Raw genomic sequence first — 17,116 nt, 5'->3', positions numbered from 1 at the left:
ATCCACTACGTGGATGAACGACGTATTGGTGAGTGCTGAAAAACAACGTGAAGTTCGAAGGCAGTCACACGGGGCACCAATTGTCGAGTTACAGCTCGGCATCCAGAGAAAAATCAGTCTCACACCATGATAGGTTCCGAATTATGGCTGCTCCTAGGGAAACATGGCAGCTCCTAGGGCTAATGCAGCACAGCTTTTATTGTGTGAAAATCAGAAAGATACAAGCCAAGTAAGGATACAAAAAATACAAGTCAAGCAATTTGTTCTAACCAGCAGATAAAGACCTTCGTAAACCGTGCGAGCGATCAGGCCATGCTACGTTAGCCAATCATATGGGACAGCACGAGCTGTTCACGCGCTATTCATGCTCCAAGGATGCTTCTAGCTATGAGATCACCCTGTAACAATAAGAACTTTGCTCATGCTCTCATGTACAAGCAATCATTTTCCCACAGTCCAGCTCTCACTTCCATACATCACTACTGGGAAAACCATAGCTTTTACTATACAGACCTTTGTTGGCAAGGTGATGTCTCTACTTTTTAAGATGCTGTCTAGGTTTGTCATTGCTTTCCTCCCAAGAAGCAGGCGTCTCTTAATTTCGTGGCTGCTGTCACCATCTGCAGTGATCATGGAGCCCAAGAAAGTAAAATCTCTCACTGCCTCCATCAATACTGAGCCTTGGACCTTATGCACTTACATGTGTACCTCTGAGCCTGTAGAAAGTACTTTTTTGTTGTGTTGTAATATACAGTTAGTTGCATGAGGGTTAACCTAGGCTCAGGTTGCTGCTTAGCAGGGTCACAGTAGCTTCTGCTCCCCCCTCGCTTGCTTTCTTTCTTTCTCTCTCTCTCTCTCTCTCTCTCTGTGTGTGTGTGTGTTCTCTTCCTGGAGCAAGAGGAGGAGGAGTCATGTGGCTTTGGCGCCCAGCTCAGCTGACCCTGCAGGTGAACTGAATCTCTTCAAAAGGCAGATTTGAAAAGCCTGCACCTGTGCTATACATACACGATGCTTATTTGTAAGGAAACAATGTTCTTTCCTTTCTTGGGTCGTTTGTTTCACTGCCAGTTGACGGAGGGCTTCTTATGTTGCAGCTTCTGGAAACTGTGAGTAAATATTCCACTTATATGCAAAGTGATTTGCAAATCACTTATTTGAGTCTTTTTGTGGGGAACGTTTGTTGAAAGGTGGATGAAGGCAGATGTAAATCTAACCAGGTTTAAAAAGGTGCTTGGAGCAATCGCCGTTGTGCTTGACGCTGCCATGAAAGAATAAAACTCTTCCAAAGCGCTCTCCGGCCCTTTACGTGGGCTCCGCTTAGCTCTGGCCGGAAGGGCTGCTTCGTCGGCGAGGCTGCAGGAGTCCGTCCCGCCCTTCAGTTCTCAGAGGAGGAGCCGCTCTCGGCCTACCCTGCGCCGTCCTTTCCAAATATCGGCAAAGTGCGCGCGCTTCTCGCTTGCAACCGTGCGCGAAGGGCGGCCTGCTGAGCCGCTCGCCCCGCAGAAGCAGAGTTTTTCTTTCCCTCCTCGCGGAGCTGCCCGGCGCCGCAGCCTCCTTCTTCCCAAGAGCCTGGAGAGAGACGCCGGGCGGGGAAGGGGGAGCCTCCGCTTCCCTTTCCTCTGACGCGCCTCGGCAGAGCGCAGAGAAGGAGCCACGCCGAAGCGAAGCGCGCGCGCGCCTCAGTCATGGCGTCGTCCCGGCTGCCCCCGACGGCGCTCACTCTGAAGCAGGTAGAGAGGGAAGGGAAGGCAGGTGCCCACCAGCGAGGCGACTCTTCGCCCTTTCCTCGGCGAGGCAGAGAGCAGGGTCTAGGCTTGGCGACTGGGCATTGGAGGAGACTGCAGGGTCGGGGGACAGCAGCAGCAGGCAATACTGTAATGGCTTTGCTACCTTTAGGTCAGGGGCGTAGCTATTCCTGTTAATTATTTCTTTACTAATTCCATTTCTATACCGCTTAATTTAAAAATCTAAAGTTGTGAACAAGAAACGGAAGCTATAGCAGCAACTTAAGCAATAACCAGTTTTTTAAAAAAAAACCAACAACAAGCAGTTGCTTATGACAAAACTACAACATTACTGCTAATACATAAATCGGGATTGGTTCCTTCACCATCCCACGCCTCTCACCCAGAGCCCAAATAAACTCACAGCTGTTCGCAAAAATTCCAGGAAGAGGAAGGATCCTAGAAACTCCTGGCAGCACCTGAGCTTTTCAGTCTGGGGTTGCTTTTGTGGGCAGGTGGGAGCAGCTTCCTCAGGATGCCCCTTTCAGCAGTAGGGCAGCGCTCTCCACACCCAGTTCCAGGTACAGCAGGGTTGGTAAGTTGCCCAGAGGGTCCCAAAGGTAGGAAAAGGACATTTCACCACCCTCTGTTCTCTTTTCCTTGAGCTGTTTCCACCATAGCATTTGCATGCTGAGGAAAAGCTTTGCCAGCTGATTTTCCGCAGGAAAAGGAAAGATGGTGTAAATAGTATAGTTTGCATATGGCATGTTTATGTTCATGCTTCACAGGAGTGTTGGGGACCCCATTAAGGCTGCATTTATATTCGTCTGAGCAACAGCATTTAGCAATAGCATCTAGGGGTTATTTGGATAGGCATGCTTGCTTCTGTTCTGTTTTTTCACATTTTAGGTGATGGAACATATACTGCTTTTTGACCCAAGAGGGGATGATGAGCAGGTGATGTCCTAGAATTGTTCTTGGATCCACTTCTTACATTTTTTTACTGCCCTACCCTCTGTAGTGGACAGGACAAGAGTGTAGGAAATAGAAAAGCAACCTATATTTTTGTTCCATAAAAAAATGTCAAGAACTTAGGTTTCTTTTCTTTTCGAAAAGGAGTTTGTACTCCTATAGAATTTTAGCATTCTGGTTGCTGTGAATAACAGAGGAGTTAACATGGGTTGTACTGATAGAACATTCTGGGTAAACAAGGCCTCACCCTGCTTTGCAAAGTGGCCCTTGCAAAGATGGGAACAAGTGCTTGCCCTTATAAACATGTGCTCCACATGAGTTTGGCCATTCACATGTAGCACAAGCTTTGTAACTCAGGCATTTACACTCCACATGTAAATGGGACAGTGATTTATATGTAACAAGGTACTTGCGGAAATCTTATGCAGATGAGTGCTTTACCTGTGGCATTGTGTGTTTTGCATCTGACCTTTTTAACTTAATATTTTAAATTCAGGTAGGTAGCCGTGTTGGTCTGACGCAGTCAAAATAATAATAATAATAATAATAATGTCCGGTAGCACCAACTAAGTTTGTTCTGGTATAAGCTTTCGTGTGCATGCACACTTCTTCAGATACCTGCACATGAAAGCTTATACCAGAAAAAACTTAGTTCGTCTATAAGAAGCTACTGGACAATTTTTTATTTATTTTTTATTTTTTGAGTGATACAATTTATAAATGAATGGGCAATAGTGGATGTATGGTGACTGGTAGTTTGGAAAACATTGCGTTTTACATGTGAACACATTAATGTATTAACATATCTTCCATCTTTTTTCATTTAAAGAGTTATTTGTTTTGAATTACATAAAAGAACTATTTTTCTTTCATAGTGTAGTAAGTGGTGATTTGTGTCACATATGGGCCTCTTCATTGTAGTGTTTGAATCTTATTTTTATGATCCTGTCAAATGTTTTAAAATTCAAGGTTACCTTTATTCTATTTTGGAGTGATTTTATAGATGACTGTAAATGGACCAACATGGGAGGGCAGGTAGTTAGAATAACTGATTTATAGACTGTGGTTTGCAGCAGAAAGCAGATGGACTCTGTAGTGGGATCACTACAACCATAGTAACACAGATTCAGACTCCAGTTAAAAGGATCTCTGGGCTAGATCTCTACTTGAGATCTGGAGAGCATCTGACATTCAAAGCAGATGAAGGGTGGAACATGTCACCAGATGTTTTTGGACTCTGCCACCAACCCCAGCTAGCTTGCCACAGGTTGACATCCCTGGAATAGACAACGAATATAAAAGTTTTATCAGTCACCTGACTCGGTTTAAGACACCTTTCCATGAGGATGTGAGCGCATGATCAACACTAGATTGTGCAAACAGTAAAAGGTTTTTTTTTCTTGATACCTTGCAGTTCTTGAGAAGGCAGCAGGTCCTTCAGTTGTATAGAAAAATTCTGAAGGCTGTTCGTCAGGTGCCTAATGAAGCTGATCGCCATTACCTCAGGGACTGGGCAAGGGAAGACTTCAAAAGAAACAAAGGTGCTACAGATGAGGTGAGAAATACTTGTGGTTCTGCTGACTTGGTACACTGCAGTTGAAGGTTGAACCTTTATTCCTGGCTCATGAAGATGTCTTCTCCGAGACTTCCAAACAGCCTCATTAATGACTGGGAATAATTATCACTGTGTCTCACCTGCAAGAGATGCCACGGTAGACTGGACAAATTTGGAATATTTGATTAAATGACTCGAGAATGGGGATTTTCAAGGCTGACTATGTAAAACCCCAAACTGGTCATTGTGGTAAACCCTCTGAAGTAATTGGCTAATATTTCAACTAATTTTTATGGGTTGTAATACCTTGCTGCGCGAAATTAACAAGATCCAATTTCATAAGATGTATAGAGAGCTACTAATTTGAAAAGCTGGTTGGAGTGTTTATTAGAGATTTCACTGCATATTCTTAGGAAGATTCATGTATGTATCCGTGTTGGTCTGATGCAGTCAGATTTTTTATTTTTTATATATATTCTTAGGAAGGTAATTATTAAATAGTGTTGGATGGATCATTTTTATGGTTGTACAGTGGTACCTCGGGTTACATACACTTCAGGTTACAGACTCCGCTAACCCAGAAATATTGCTTCAGGTTAAGAACTTTGCTTCAGGATGAGAACAGAAATCGGGCTCTGGCGGCAGCAGGAGGCCCCATTAGCTAAATTGGTGCTTCAGGTTAAGAATAGTTTCAGGTTAAGTACAGACCTCTAGAACGAATTAAGTACTTAACCCGAGGTACCACTGTATGTTATAATACTTAAATGAATCCATCCCATGTGCCATATCCTTCCCTTACTAAAGGATAACCGTGGCTCAGAGTGAATTGGGAGGGGAGTAATTGAGCCACATTGGATTAGGTAGAACAGGGGTCAGCAACCTTTTTCAGCTGTGGGCCGGTCCACCATCCCTCAGACCATGTGGGGGGCCGGACTATATATTTTTTTGGGGGGGAGGAATGAACAAATTCCTATGCCCCACAAATAACCCAGAGATGCATTTTAAATAAAAAGACACATTCTACTCATGTAAAAACACGCTGATTCTCGGACCATTTGCGGGCCGGACTGAGAAGGCGATTGGGCCGCATCTGGCCACCCGGGCCTTAGGTTGCTTACCCCTGAGGTAGATGTTGATAGCACCAAAGGCATTTGTTAGGTCAGCACTTCGTCTGCAGACAGATGTCACCAATTTAATATTCTTGTGTTTCACTCTTAAATACTGCTTCAGTATACTGCGGGATTTCTCAACCTTGGGTCCCCATATGTTCTTGAACTACAACTCCCATAATCCCTGTCCACTGGCCATGCTGGCTAGGAATGATGGCAGTTGTAGTAACAACATCTAGGGACCCAGAGTTGAGAAAGGCTGGTACAGTGGTACCTCTGGATGCAAACGGGATCTGTTCCGGAGCCCCGTTTGCATCCTGAAGTGAACGCAACCCGCGTCTGCGCGGGTCGTGGTTCGCCGCTTCCGCACATGCGCATGACATCATTTTGACCCTCTGCGCATGCACGAGCGGCGAAACCCGGAAGTAACGTGTTCTGCTCAACCCGAAGGTACTTCAACCTGAGGTATGATTGTATAGTGGATAGGTAGTTTTTAACAGCTCTGATGCTTTTCTGTGGCCTTGAACTTTTTTATGTATGTATGTATATATGTATCAATGTCTGAGCTCCAGTGGCACAGTCTCATGACTGACTATAATAATGATGTTAGGTGCTTAACAGGGTGTCCCTGCCCACCTGTCATTGTTGCCTGTTGTGGTCAGGCTCCCCATCCCTGTCATAGAGATTCATTTGCCACACACGCTGCCAGTATTCTGGCATCTTTTCAAGATGTGCCTGTTTATCCTAGGCCCTGCAGAATAGTGACTGTTTTTATTAACACAATATGCCTCACCTGCTATAGTTGTCAGATTCTCTTAATGCTGTATTACTGTTCATTTGCAGTTAGTGTATGTGGTACTCAACCCTGAGCTCCTCTCAGAGGAAGGGTGGTGTAAAATATAATGATTAACTGCAATCACAGAACACTTAGGAAATGACCAAGGAACTTTATCTTGCATTCCATTTCAAAATGTTTATGCTAGTGCAGCTATTGGTCCTTTGCTTCCTAAACATATCTAGAAAACAATAAACATATGTTGTTGTTGTGGAGGCCATTTTAGCATGGTAGATCTTCAGGAGGGGAGCTATAATATGCAGTATTGTTATGTGAAAGATCTTTCTGGTATGTAACAAGCAGAGGCTTTTCTAAGTGCACTCTAGGAGTAGCCCTAATATGTAGAGCAGCCTTTGGGGTGAGATCATTAGTTGCGAATTTTATGGATGTAAATATAGACTGATAAAACATTTGTTGAAATAGAGGAACAGATTCAAGTGTATGAATACATATTGCCTTGCATGTGCCTACTAAGTATATAATTTCTGCTTTGCAGGACACAATTAGGATGATGATCACTCAGGGCAACCTACAGCTTGAAGAGCTTGAGAGAACACTAAAGCTGGCAAAATCGTAGCCATCATTCACTGATGGTGGAACACGGTATTTGTTTTTTCAGTGTGTCTCCCTCAAAAGACTGCCATGGAAGGACCTCTCACGCAACCAAACTGATTTCTGTGTAGACTCCCTTATTGGTAAGTAGACTTAAGCAAAGCAGCTAGCACTGCAATAGGTGAGAGTGTTGAGATTTTTTTTAAGGTTCAGGTGTGATGGGAAGCAGCTCATAAGAGGTTGAAACACAGGGAGATTTCTAGTTCTGAACTAGGTCTGTAATACTATGGGAGGTGTGCGCTATCTTAAGTAGTTGTTCTTAAGGTGCTGCTCTTAACACTTCTGAGGGCAGTTAACACTTCTGAAATCCATTGAAACCCCCAAAGAGAGACCCATGCACATCTAAACCTGCCTGAAAACAATGGGATACCCAAAATGAACAGAATGCAGAAAACCTTTAGTAAATTTTTGATGGGACATTCTGTGTGTTTCCAGAGATGGAGGATAGTCAGTTATGCTGCTTGTTTCCAGCAGGCTTAGTGCAACCTAATATGTTTTTTCCTGCTCCGGATAGTAGGACTCGAAACAATGGATTCGAGTTATAAGAATAGAGATTACAACTAAACATCAGGAGGAACTTTCTGACAGTTCAGCAGTGGAACAGACTCCCATGGGAGCTTGCAGACTCTCCTTCCTTGGAGGTTTTCAAGCAGAGGTTGTATGGCTTTGGATGAGATTCTTCCATTGTAGGGGATTGTTGGACCAGATGACCAGTGGGGATCCCTTCTAACTCTATAGTTCTATAACGGGGGGAAACATTCAGTTAGATTGTCTGCTACGCCCTTCCATTCCATTTTAAGACTGTGGTGAGATAACAGGCTCCATGTCTTCAATTGTCTTCAGTTCAAATGTCTTCAGCTTTTTTTGACCACTGCTCAGTTCTACCCTGACAAAGAGTTTTGGAGAACTCAAAAACCTGCACTATTAGCTTGTTCGGCCTACCTTAAATATGGATTTTGGTGTTAAAAATTTCTTTTTTAGCTATATCACACAACCCAACACCACCACCTCCAAATTGTAACAATTATAACCTAGGCACATTTAATATGCTTATAGATTTATGGATTATCGGATTTAAATTCATTGTAGGATTTAAATTATACCCCACTTTGGGCAGCATAGATTTAGACCATAGAAGCACATTAATGTAAAAAATGTAGAGTATTTGGATTGAGATTTTGTGCATAAAGAGCTTTATGTACTTTTCGTATACAACCATCTCTCTTTAAGGACTTCATTCAAAATGTTTATACTCTTACATGAGAGGTAAGATCTGTGCCTGGAGAACTATTTCTAAATCACAACAGATTTGGCCTCAATTCAGCATTAGTTGTGCAATAATAGGGCTAGCAAAGCACAATCATGGGCACATCCAGAGGCATACAGTGTTAATATATTGCATCCTCACTAAGATGTGCAAAACATATATGCAAGTCTGCTTACATACAGTAGATTTCTTTAGCTGCATCGGGCTGTTGAACTTCTAAAAGCAATAGCTGTTTTTGCCTAAGTGTCATGCCAATATTAACGTTAAAGAAAAAAATACCTTGACACATATCACAGCACTCAAGATATATTTAAAAATAAAGTAAGGCTGAATAACAGTATAATTTGAAGACTTGAGACTACACAATCCATCAGGGGCCAATTGTGCATAGAAACTTTGAGGCAAGTTTAAAAACTTTTGTTAAAGATGAAATTCATGTGGGGCAAGTGCAGTGAAGACAAAATCTAATTTAGGAAATACGGCCCATTTCTGTACTTGCAAGAACCATTTTATTCTCCAAATAACAGTTAGTGGGCCAGAAGAACATGTTGCTACTATCTAGCAGTATATTTTTTTCTTTATGAGTGAAACAAGATACCACACCTTGGTTAGAAGTTGGCTGGGGCATCAGGACCCAGCTAAAAAGGCCATATTTAGCTCACAGACCACCAGTTGACCATCAGTATACAAGGACAAGGCATTAACTTTTAGGAATTTACTGTCACTCAAAGGTACTCAATATCTATCTATATATAATGTTTTTTTCTGGCTGCAAGTATGCCAATTAGCTTTTTGGTTGGAAGGGTAAAACTTCAGCACCTCCATCCCAAGAGCTGATCAGTAAAACGGTATGACAAAAGTACACATAGGCAGCACATAGTGTAAGATAGGACTTGAAAATCACTCGCATGACCTGTTAGTACACAGTTCCCCATATAGGCTACTCGATATCTGCATTGGAGTAGGGGAACCCATAGGATTCATAAAATGGCAATGCAGTTCTATGAAGGAGGAAGAGGTAGCCTTGCTAATTTGGGGCGCTTAATTCTTTTATTTTCAAAAAGATACATGAGCACATATGGTAGAGCAAGAGAATGCTTCGCTTCAAAAACATGTCTTAAATACGTATAAAATAAAACTTTACAAGATTCATAAAAATGGCACAGGCATACTGGAGAGCTGTATCATCAGCACTGAAAAGCCACGCAACTATGTTCTGTATTATACTATCACCACTGGCACACTGTATAGGGATAAAAGGAACATTTTTAACAGGGGAAGGAAAATTCAATCCAGTTTCTGTACAAAACAAGTGCTACTTGGAGGGCAGCAATCTGCATTCCTTGTGAGCAATGCACGAGCAAAAATCCTTATAATCTGGAAAGGCCACAAATCCCCAAGAAGTGTAAAATTCCAATAAAATTAGCTTAATTGCTGTTTGTGAAAGTTATCAGTTCCTTTGCAACACTTCATGAGAGCAGGCAAATGCTAATGTTCCTTCTGCACTTTAGTCCTTAGCTTATAGAGTTCCTCTTCTAAACTTTTTATATGTTCTTTGAGGAGTGCTTTATCTTCCTGGGCTCTCTGGTCAGCTTGGCTCCGAGCTTCTTCAATCTTCCTTTCATACCACTTCTCCATCTGGCTGGATACAGCCTCAAAAAAGTACTGTGTGATTTCCAGAGCTTGAGAAGTGCCTGCAAGTTGAGGGCTGACCTCTTTTCCTCCAGAGACAGCAGGTGGTGGCGGCGGCGGCAGCTGTTGCTCTGCAGAGTGGGTGCCTGCATGTTGCTGAGGCCTGTGCTTCAACTGACCACTTCTGCCAGACCTCTTTGTTTGAGTTCCTTTATCTATAAAGCAGCCTCCTCTCTCCACCTCAGTCTTTGTAAATTCGGTAGGGGTCTTGGAAACAGTTTGTACCTTTGCATGTCTCAGTTTGGAGCCTGAGTATTCAGATGGTGGCAGTTCTTGTTTCAATCTGCTGAAACTTGCTTTGTCTTTGGGCCTTACAACTTGAGGAGAAACTGCAGCGGGAGTTGGGCCAGCACCAACTAACTGTTGCTCTATTCCTGTAAATAAGGAAATATGAACAGTTATTGAGTTGGTTTTTTAAAAAAAATGTTTTTATTAAAGGTTTTCTTGGGTTACAAAAGTACATTCAGTGTCTCTGCTTTCTGTTCATAGAATTCTTTCTTCAGATCAGTTATACGCTTATGTTACAGACAGTATAAGGTTGGGGGGGAGGGGTAGTAAACTTTCATTCATTTACATAGTGTATGTGTAAGGTTTTTGTGCCAGTGTCACGTGGGTAGGTTCTCTTACTATTCATTTACTAGTTTTCATTGGCAGTGAGGGAGATTGGGGACTCCAGGGCATGGTTGGTTGCCTTCAGTTGACTGCAATGAGTGAGGTGGAGGGGTTGTTGGGTCAAGTTAGCCATATCAGTTCATATGCTGTCGGTGGGTTCTTGTTGGGCTGTGTGTGTAATAAAGGGGAGCCACACCAGGGTGAAACCATTCTTATTTGTGCCCATGCTAGCTTCAGTTTGTTTAGTATCAGTGGTCCATGTTCACTCCTGACAGGTCCCTCCAGTGTCTAGCTATGATGCTCCTGGCTGTTGAGAGTAGGTGGGTGAGCATTATTGTCTTGGAAAATACTAAATAAGGCCAGTTCTGGGGTGGCTTCTAATGCTTAGTTATTTTGCATATTTCTTGTAGGACTGATGTCCAAAAGGGTTGGGTTTTGGGGCATTCCCACCACATGTGGAGGTGCAACCTCTCCAGCATTTTGGTGAGGTTCCTGGGTGTATCAGTGCCAGCTACCATCTGTAGATAGGTTTCAAGGTGAGTTCCCTTCTTTTGGCTGAGATGGATTAAACTATGATCTAAACATTCCTTTAATCCATCAGGCAGGGTTTATTTCGTAACCTATGTCGTGCTCCCTTTTGATTGAGATGAGGGGGTTTCTGGGATTCTAGTATTTTGTATCTTGGGGAAACCATGGCATGTCCCTCTGTTGTCAGGAGGTGGTTTTCGAAGTTGGTCCAAGGCCTAGTGCTGCTGCTGCTTTTACTGCTAGATTGTTTACGGTGGTGTGTTTTCCAGGGTATTTGGGCGTCTCCTAGTTTAGTGTTGTGGGGATTTTCCTTAGTTTTGAAGGAATGGGTATGCTATGGTGGGGGTGTTTTCGATTGGGTATGCACAGCGATAGTCACATTGTTTCGTCTTATCTTCTAAGACGTATGGGATTATGTGGTGCACTTGGTTGGTGGTGATTGATCTATGTTGGAGATTCCCTATGCCCAGCCTTAGCTGTAGATGATTGGCTGTGTCAGTGAAACATCGTGTTCTGCTGATATCATGGGATGTTTAAACATCAAGCTGCATTGGCCCCCCAATATAGCTTGCTCCTCTCTCTGCCATATGGAGGGCAGTTTGTGATGGCGGCTTCACCCGGCGGTATATTGTGCGTGAAACAGACACCACACCCGAGACCCTCTGGTACCAGTGGCCCAGTGTTGAAAGTGGCACTGGTAGCAGAGGGTCTTGGGTGTGATGTCCTTTTCACCCAAAATATACCACTGGGTGAAGCCACCATCACAATCTGCCCTCCATGTATCAATACAGCACCCAGGCCTACTGTATTTTTCGCTCTATAGGATGCACCCGACCACAGACCTTGTTTTAGAGGGGGAGAACAAGAAAAAAAATTCTCCCCCTCTCTGCCCAGCGCCCCTTCAGCGAAGCTGCAGGAGGTGCTGAGTATTTTTTTCTTGGTCTCCCCGTCTAAAACAAGGTGCCGTTCAAGGTGCGTTCAGTCGCCTTTAGGTGGCTACCTTAGAAGCCTGGAGAGCGAGAGAAGCGCACCGACCCCTCTCGCTCTCCAGGCTTCAGTGAAGGCAACCCAAAGCCTCCGGAGTGCGGCGGGAGTACCCACTGCACTCCGGAGGCTTCGGGTTCCTTTTGACCTGCTCTTTGGGGCTGGTGGGGGGAAGCCACCGCCAGCCCCAAAGAGCAGGTCGGGGAGCAGCAGAAAGGTGCGCAGCCTTCCCGCTGCTCCGCGAGCTTTTCGGGGCTGCCGGGGAAGCTTGGGTTTCTCCCCCCCCCAAAGCCCCCAAGTCCTCTCCAGCCGGGAGAGGCTGCACGGGGCTAAAGAAGCAATAGCCGTGCGCAGCCCCTCCGGCAGGGAGGGGCTGTGCGCGGCTATGGCAATACCCCCACCTCCCGCAAAAGCCCACAGGAGCCGCACACCCTTTAAGGAGCGTGCGGCTCCTGCGGGCTTTTCTACGAGGAGGGAGAAGGGACTGACTGGCCGCATCAGTCCCTTCTCCCTCCTGGGGAAAAGTCCGCAAGAGCCGTGCGGAGCTTTTGGGGGCTTTTTCTGCCTGCCTCCCCCCTGCATTCACTCCATAAGACGCACACATATTACCCCTTTCTTTTTAGGAAGGGAAAAGTGTGTCTTACAGAGCGAAAAATGCAGTATTTACAGCAGGAGTGATGAACCTCTGACCCACTATTAGGGGGTGCACGCATGACTAATCATAGCTCATTCTTTCAACCACTTTCCGGTATTCATTGTCTCAACCAGAGACAAGGAATACCAGCCATCACCTAATTGGGACAAGCACTAATCCAAAATGTGTCTGATCAATGTGGAAGAGGATCTGATGGCATTGGGGGGGGGGTGCTCCCTCATATTACAGATTCTTTGCCACAATACTCTAGCATAGCTTTCCCCTCCAGAAACTACTAACAAAAAGATACCTGGAGTGTTGGCTTCTTGAACAACAAAATACTGCTTCCCAAAGCTCTGCTCTGTTGTGGGCACTCTACTTCTTCCAGTATCTTCCGAGACACTATTCTGAAGGGCAGTGCAAGAATGTTGCTGCGAACCATCCGACTGCAGTGGGGTTTGGCTAGCTTTACAGTCCTTCGTACAAGGAAGGTTCTCTGTATCCAAAGTCTCAGCGAGTGACTCACATGTAGACAGAGTTGATTTTGGCCTTGAAGATCTAGAGTCTCCAGAAAGCTTCAACTCCAGGTTCTGAATTTTTAGCATACACCAAGCTTTCAGTTCCCCCACCAACGATATCTGTAAGGGAAAAACCCATGTACAAATCAGAGGCCATCAAATGACGGTCTATTAGTTTTAGCAGCTAAATGCATGCTAGATTATTGTTGCAGCCTGATCTACTGAGTTAAAGAGAACTTAGCGTCCTATATTGTAAGGAAGTTTACAAATCTAGCTTTGGGATAATGAATTTTTTCTTTGAAAGACCCTAGCAATAATGGATCCGATCTGCACTCTTGCACACTGAAATGGAACATTTGCATTGGTGTATTAGCCTGGAACACTAATTATACCATGATTTGTAGCGCTGTGCTAGGACCACAGTATGCAATAGCCATTATTAATTGCTAGTGCAGTATGTCTGGAGATACAGTCTTGCTTATTCTACCAAAATGGGGGAGTAGGACATTGCTGTAAGATTATTATTGCTGCATTAGATCCATAAAAATGTCAGAACAAATATTAAGATTCTTGAGGATAGCAAGCACGAGCATTCTTTTTAATCATTTTATATTTCATCCTTCCACTTGGCTAAAAAAATATATTGACCTACGTGAAGTTTTTAACCTCCCAGATCAGATCTAATAATGTAACCAACCAGTGCTGCGGACAAATGTCAGCTCCCTTGGCCAGTAAAGCAAGGTGAGCGTCACAACCCCAGAGACATTCGCGACTGGACTTAACTGTCAGGGGTCCTTTACCTTCCACTGCACCCCCCCATGTTCACCAATGCACAGGGTTGTTGACTTTTTTTCTTATTATGTAAGGAAATATAAATTTTAAGAGACATTCTGAAAGCATTTTTCTGCTGGGTTTCTAAAACTGGAAGTTCAAATGTTAGCTACCTAAAAGGCAGTCAAATTATGACACCACAAAAATCAAATGAGAAGCAGATATTTCCTCAGAATATGGGTTCGTTTAAGCATCTTGCAAAAAGGTTTTACATAAGATCACTGAAATGGATAAGCTGCTGTCAAGAAGCATATTTAAATGGCTTCTTTCCAACCACCCAAGTAAGCTATCTATGACTGCTCAAAATGAAAATGTATTTCACTATAACCAGATAATTTTCTTTTTAAAATTGCTTGTCATTCTTTTAGATACCATATTTTTCACACCATAGGGCGCACCTAGTTTTGGGAGGCGGAAAACAAGAAAAAATTATTCTGAACCCCAGAAGCCAGAACAGCAAGAGGGATCTGGCTTCTGGGATACCGTGTGGCTGTTCTGGCTTCTGGGGTAACCCCGCCAAGCCTCTTCAGGGCAGCGGGATGAAGGCTCCCCCTGCCCAAAGAGGCTGCGGAGGGCTAAAGCAGAAGCCAGGACAGACGCGTCGCTGAAGGGGCACTGTGCCTTCTCTCTCTCTGTGCAGCGCCCCTCCTTCACAGGAAAGGTGCTGCACAGAGAGGGAGAAGGCGCAGCACCCTTCAGCGAAGCTGGAGAAGGAACAGAAGGAGTCCCTTCTGTTCCTCCTCCGGCTTCGCATGGCAGGCGCGTCGTTCAAGGGGCGCTGCGCCTTCTCTCTCTCTCTGCGCAGCGCCTCTCCTTCACAGGAAAGGTGCTGTGCAGAGAGGGAGAGGGCGCAGCGCCCCTTCAGCGAAGCTGGAGAAGGAACAGAAGGAGACCCTTCTGTTCCTCCTCGGGCTTCGCTGGACAGGCGCGTCGCTGCGAAGCGGGAGGAGGAACAGGAGGAGACCCTTCTGTTCCTCCTCCGGCTTCGCATGACAGGCGCGTTGCTCAAGGGGCGCTGCGCCTTCTCTCTCTCTCTGCGCAGCGCCTCTCCTTCACAGGAGAGGCGCTGCGCAGAGAGGGAGAAGGCGCAGCGCCCTTCAGCGAAGCTGGAGAAGGAACAGAAGGAGACCCTTCTGTTCCTCCTCCAGCTTCCAGGACAGGCGCGTCACCGCGAAGGCAAGGAGCCTGCATTCACTCCATAGGACGCACACACATTTCCCCTTCATTTTTGGAGGGGAAAAAGTGCGTCCTATAGAGCGAAAAATACGGTAAGCGCTCTTTTCTGTGTATCTTAAATGGAAAGTTTCAGATTCCTCATTGTCTTATATGCTCCACGAGATACTTATTTTCTAATCTACCTGGCGTTTCTCCCCTTCATGCCTTTCCAACTCGGCGTGCTCCTGAAGACGATGAAGGCACTCTGTTCTTTCTGCTGACAGCCTCTCTGCCATCAATTTGTCTAAAACGCGGAGCTGTGATAAAAGAGGAAAGCACAGCAGAAATGACAACAATGCAATAGGCTGACTTATTACCTCATTACTTTACTACTGGTAATTTAACTTACCAAGGGGAAAAATTGCATCTAAAAAGGACAGCAGAAAAGGCATTTGTGAAACATCGTGAATAAAAGTATTCCTTTCAGTGTTTTTAAAAACACTGCAGGTTATTTCAGTTGGCTGCAGGTATGACTCTAAGGAGTAACACAATAAACAAATGATCAAGGTGATACCTTGATAATAATAAGAGATACTGCAGTGATTCAAAGCAGATTTCTGGTAATTCTAAACCCTGCTTCCTTCCCAAGGCTTTTCAGACCTTCTTGCTCAGTGCAGGAATGTCTGGCAAGGAGAGTAGTGCCACTATGTCCTGCATTGCAGCCCCTCCAGAAATACAATTAACTAATGTCTGGCTAGGCCAGGTCTGGCTACTCCATGGGGCAACAGCCACATAGAAAAGATTGCCACGTTATGAGTTTCAAGCAGCCTCCACCTGAAGATTGTAACAAGTAGACCAGAAGTGGAGAACTGTTTTCTGGCTGGCAGGCCAGATCCTTGTGTCTCCCCACCCCTAGGAGGGCCAACCCCTGAAGACCTAGTGACAGTCAGTGCTCTTTTGTAAAGAAGCCTAAAACCTCATTTTCAAAGAGCAGCGTGGAGCTGTTTGCAAAAGGGCTTTCAATCAGCTCACCCTGCTTTTTGAAGTCTGCATCACCTGGTGTCGTTCTGATGTAAGGTGATTGACAGGTGGGGAAGAGAAACATGGAACAGGGTTGCACCCTCTGCTCACCAACAGGATAAGCTGCAGGTTCTGCTACTCCAGTGTGTTCTCCCAGGGAATGGTGAAGCAGACCCCAGCAGAACAGAACCCTGCCTATCAGTTGACCCAGTGACATCAGCTGATGAACAGGTGGGTATGATTTGGGAGAAATGGCTTTATGGGCCAACTTGGACCCCCTGTTGGGCCAAGGGTATAGTCTACGGGCTGTAGGTCCCCCATTCCTGACACAGACCAACCCACGCCCTATAGGCTTTAATCAGGCTCCTGGTGTTTGAAGAAATACTTTGTCCATGGAATGTTTCCTTACCTGATGCTGAGTTTTGTTTTCCATTTGACCTAGTTTGCTGTTCATCTTATCCTGCGCTGTAACAAGCTCCGCTTTTATTTCTTCCACAGCGGCTGCCAGCTGGTTCTCTACTTTATCTATCAGTGGCTCACAACGACATCCGTTTATTGGTGCCTGCAAGAAGCAAAACAACTGTGACAACACATCCCCTGTATCTTAATAACAACCATGATTGGCTCAAAGGACAGCAAAGCAACCACAACAAACAGTACTGCTTGGAGCCTCCAGGGAGAAAACAAATATACAGGTTATACAGTAGGAAATGAAAATAAAATAAATTTGCCTGGACATTTTCTCAAGAGTTCATCCTTCGCATTTAGAGTATACAGAGGGCCTTTATTCGTTTAGGGAGAAAAATGGCAAGATATTAGCTGTTTAAGAAAAGCACAACTACAGCCAATAGTTTAAACAAATAGCTTGCTTGACCTGCTGCTGTAAAAATGAGTCTACGGTAGAACCAAGCATTTCCCATTGACTGCAGCTTAGAAGCTACCAGGTATGCTCCTTAAGTTCACACAGTTACGATCAGAGCTCTGTGATGCTCTATTAAAGCTGTGTCAACACAGCTTCTGTAGTCCCTCCAGCTTCTTGTTAAACAAAAACCTAAAACCAGGAAGTAT

The 17,116-nt window shown here is 44.7% G+C and overlaps 2 protein-coding genes across 16 annotated transcripts in view; one reads left to right on the top strand and one right to left on the bottom strand.

Moving 5' to 3' along the window:
• Nucleotides 1–908: 908 nt before the first annotated feature.
• LYRM2 (LYR motif containing 2) lies at nt 909–16,789 on the top strand. 4 transcript variants are annotated; one of them, XM_083497600.1, is made up of 4 exons: nt 909–1,106; nt 4,111–4,251; nt 6,692–6,890; nt 16,547–16,789. In XM_083497600.1, exons 1-3 carry the CDS (start codon nt 1,086–1,088, stop codon nt 6,770–6,772), a joined length of 243 nt encoding a protein of 80 aa, XP_083353726.1. In that variant the 5' UTR covers nt 909–1,085; the 3' UTR covers nt 6,773–6,890; nt 16,547–16,789. The 4 variants fall into 4 exon arrangements, with proteins under 4 accessions (XP_083353726.1, XP_083353724.1, XP_083353723.1 ...); XM_083497598.1 differs by lacking the exon at nt 909–1,106 and adding an exon at nt 1,434–1,730; XM_083497597.1 differs by lacking the exon at nt 909–1,106 and adding an exon at nt 2,036–2,319.
• ANKRD6 (ankyrin repeat domain 6) overlaps nt 9,106–17,116 on the bottom strand; it is a 63,002-nt gene continuing 54,991 nt past the window's right edge. For all 12 annotated transcript variants that reach the window (XM_083497512.1, XM_083497520.1, XM_083497519.1 and 9 more), the window contains 4 exons: nt 16,458–16,610; nt 15,232–15,345; nt 12,835–13,162; nt 9,106–10,140 (listed from right to left, as the gene is read on the bottom strand). In XM_083497512.1, coding sequence (XP_083353638.1) covers nt 9,563–10,140; nt 12,835–13,162; nt 15,232–15,345; nt 16,458–16,610 — 1,173 coding nt within the window. In that variant the 3' untranslated portion in view covers nt 9,106–9,562. The remainder of the gene's footprint in view (nt 10,141–12,834; nt 13,163–15,231; nt 15,346–16,457; nt 16,611–17,116) is intronic.

This window comes from Podarcis liolepis (genome assembly GCF_965112155.1).
Source record: "Podarcis liolepis genome assembly, chromosome: 3".
Lineage (NCBI taxonomy): Eukaryota > Metazoa > Chordata > Lepidosauria > Squamata > Lacertidae > Podarcis > Podarcis liolepis.
This window is presented reverse-complemented; position numbering and strand designations above follow the sequence as displayed.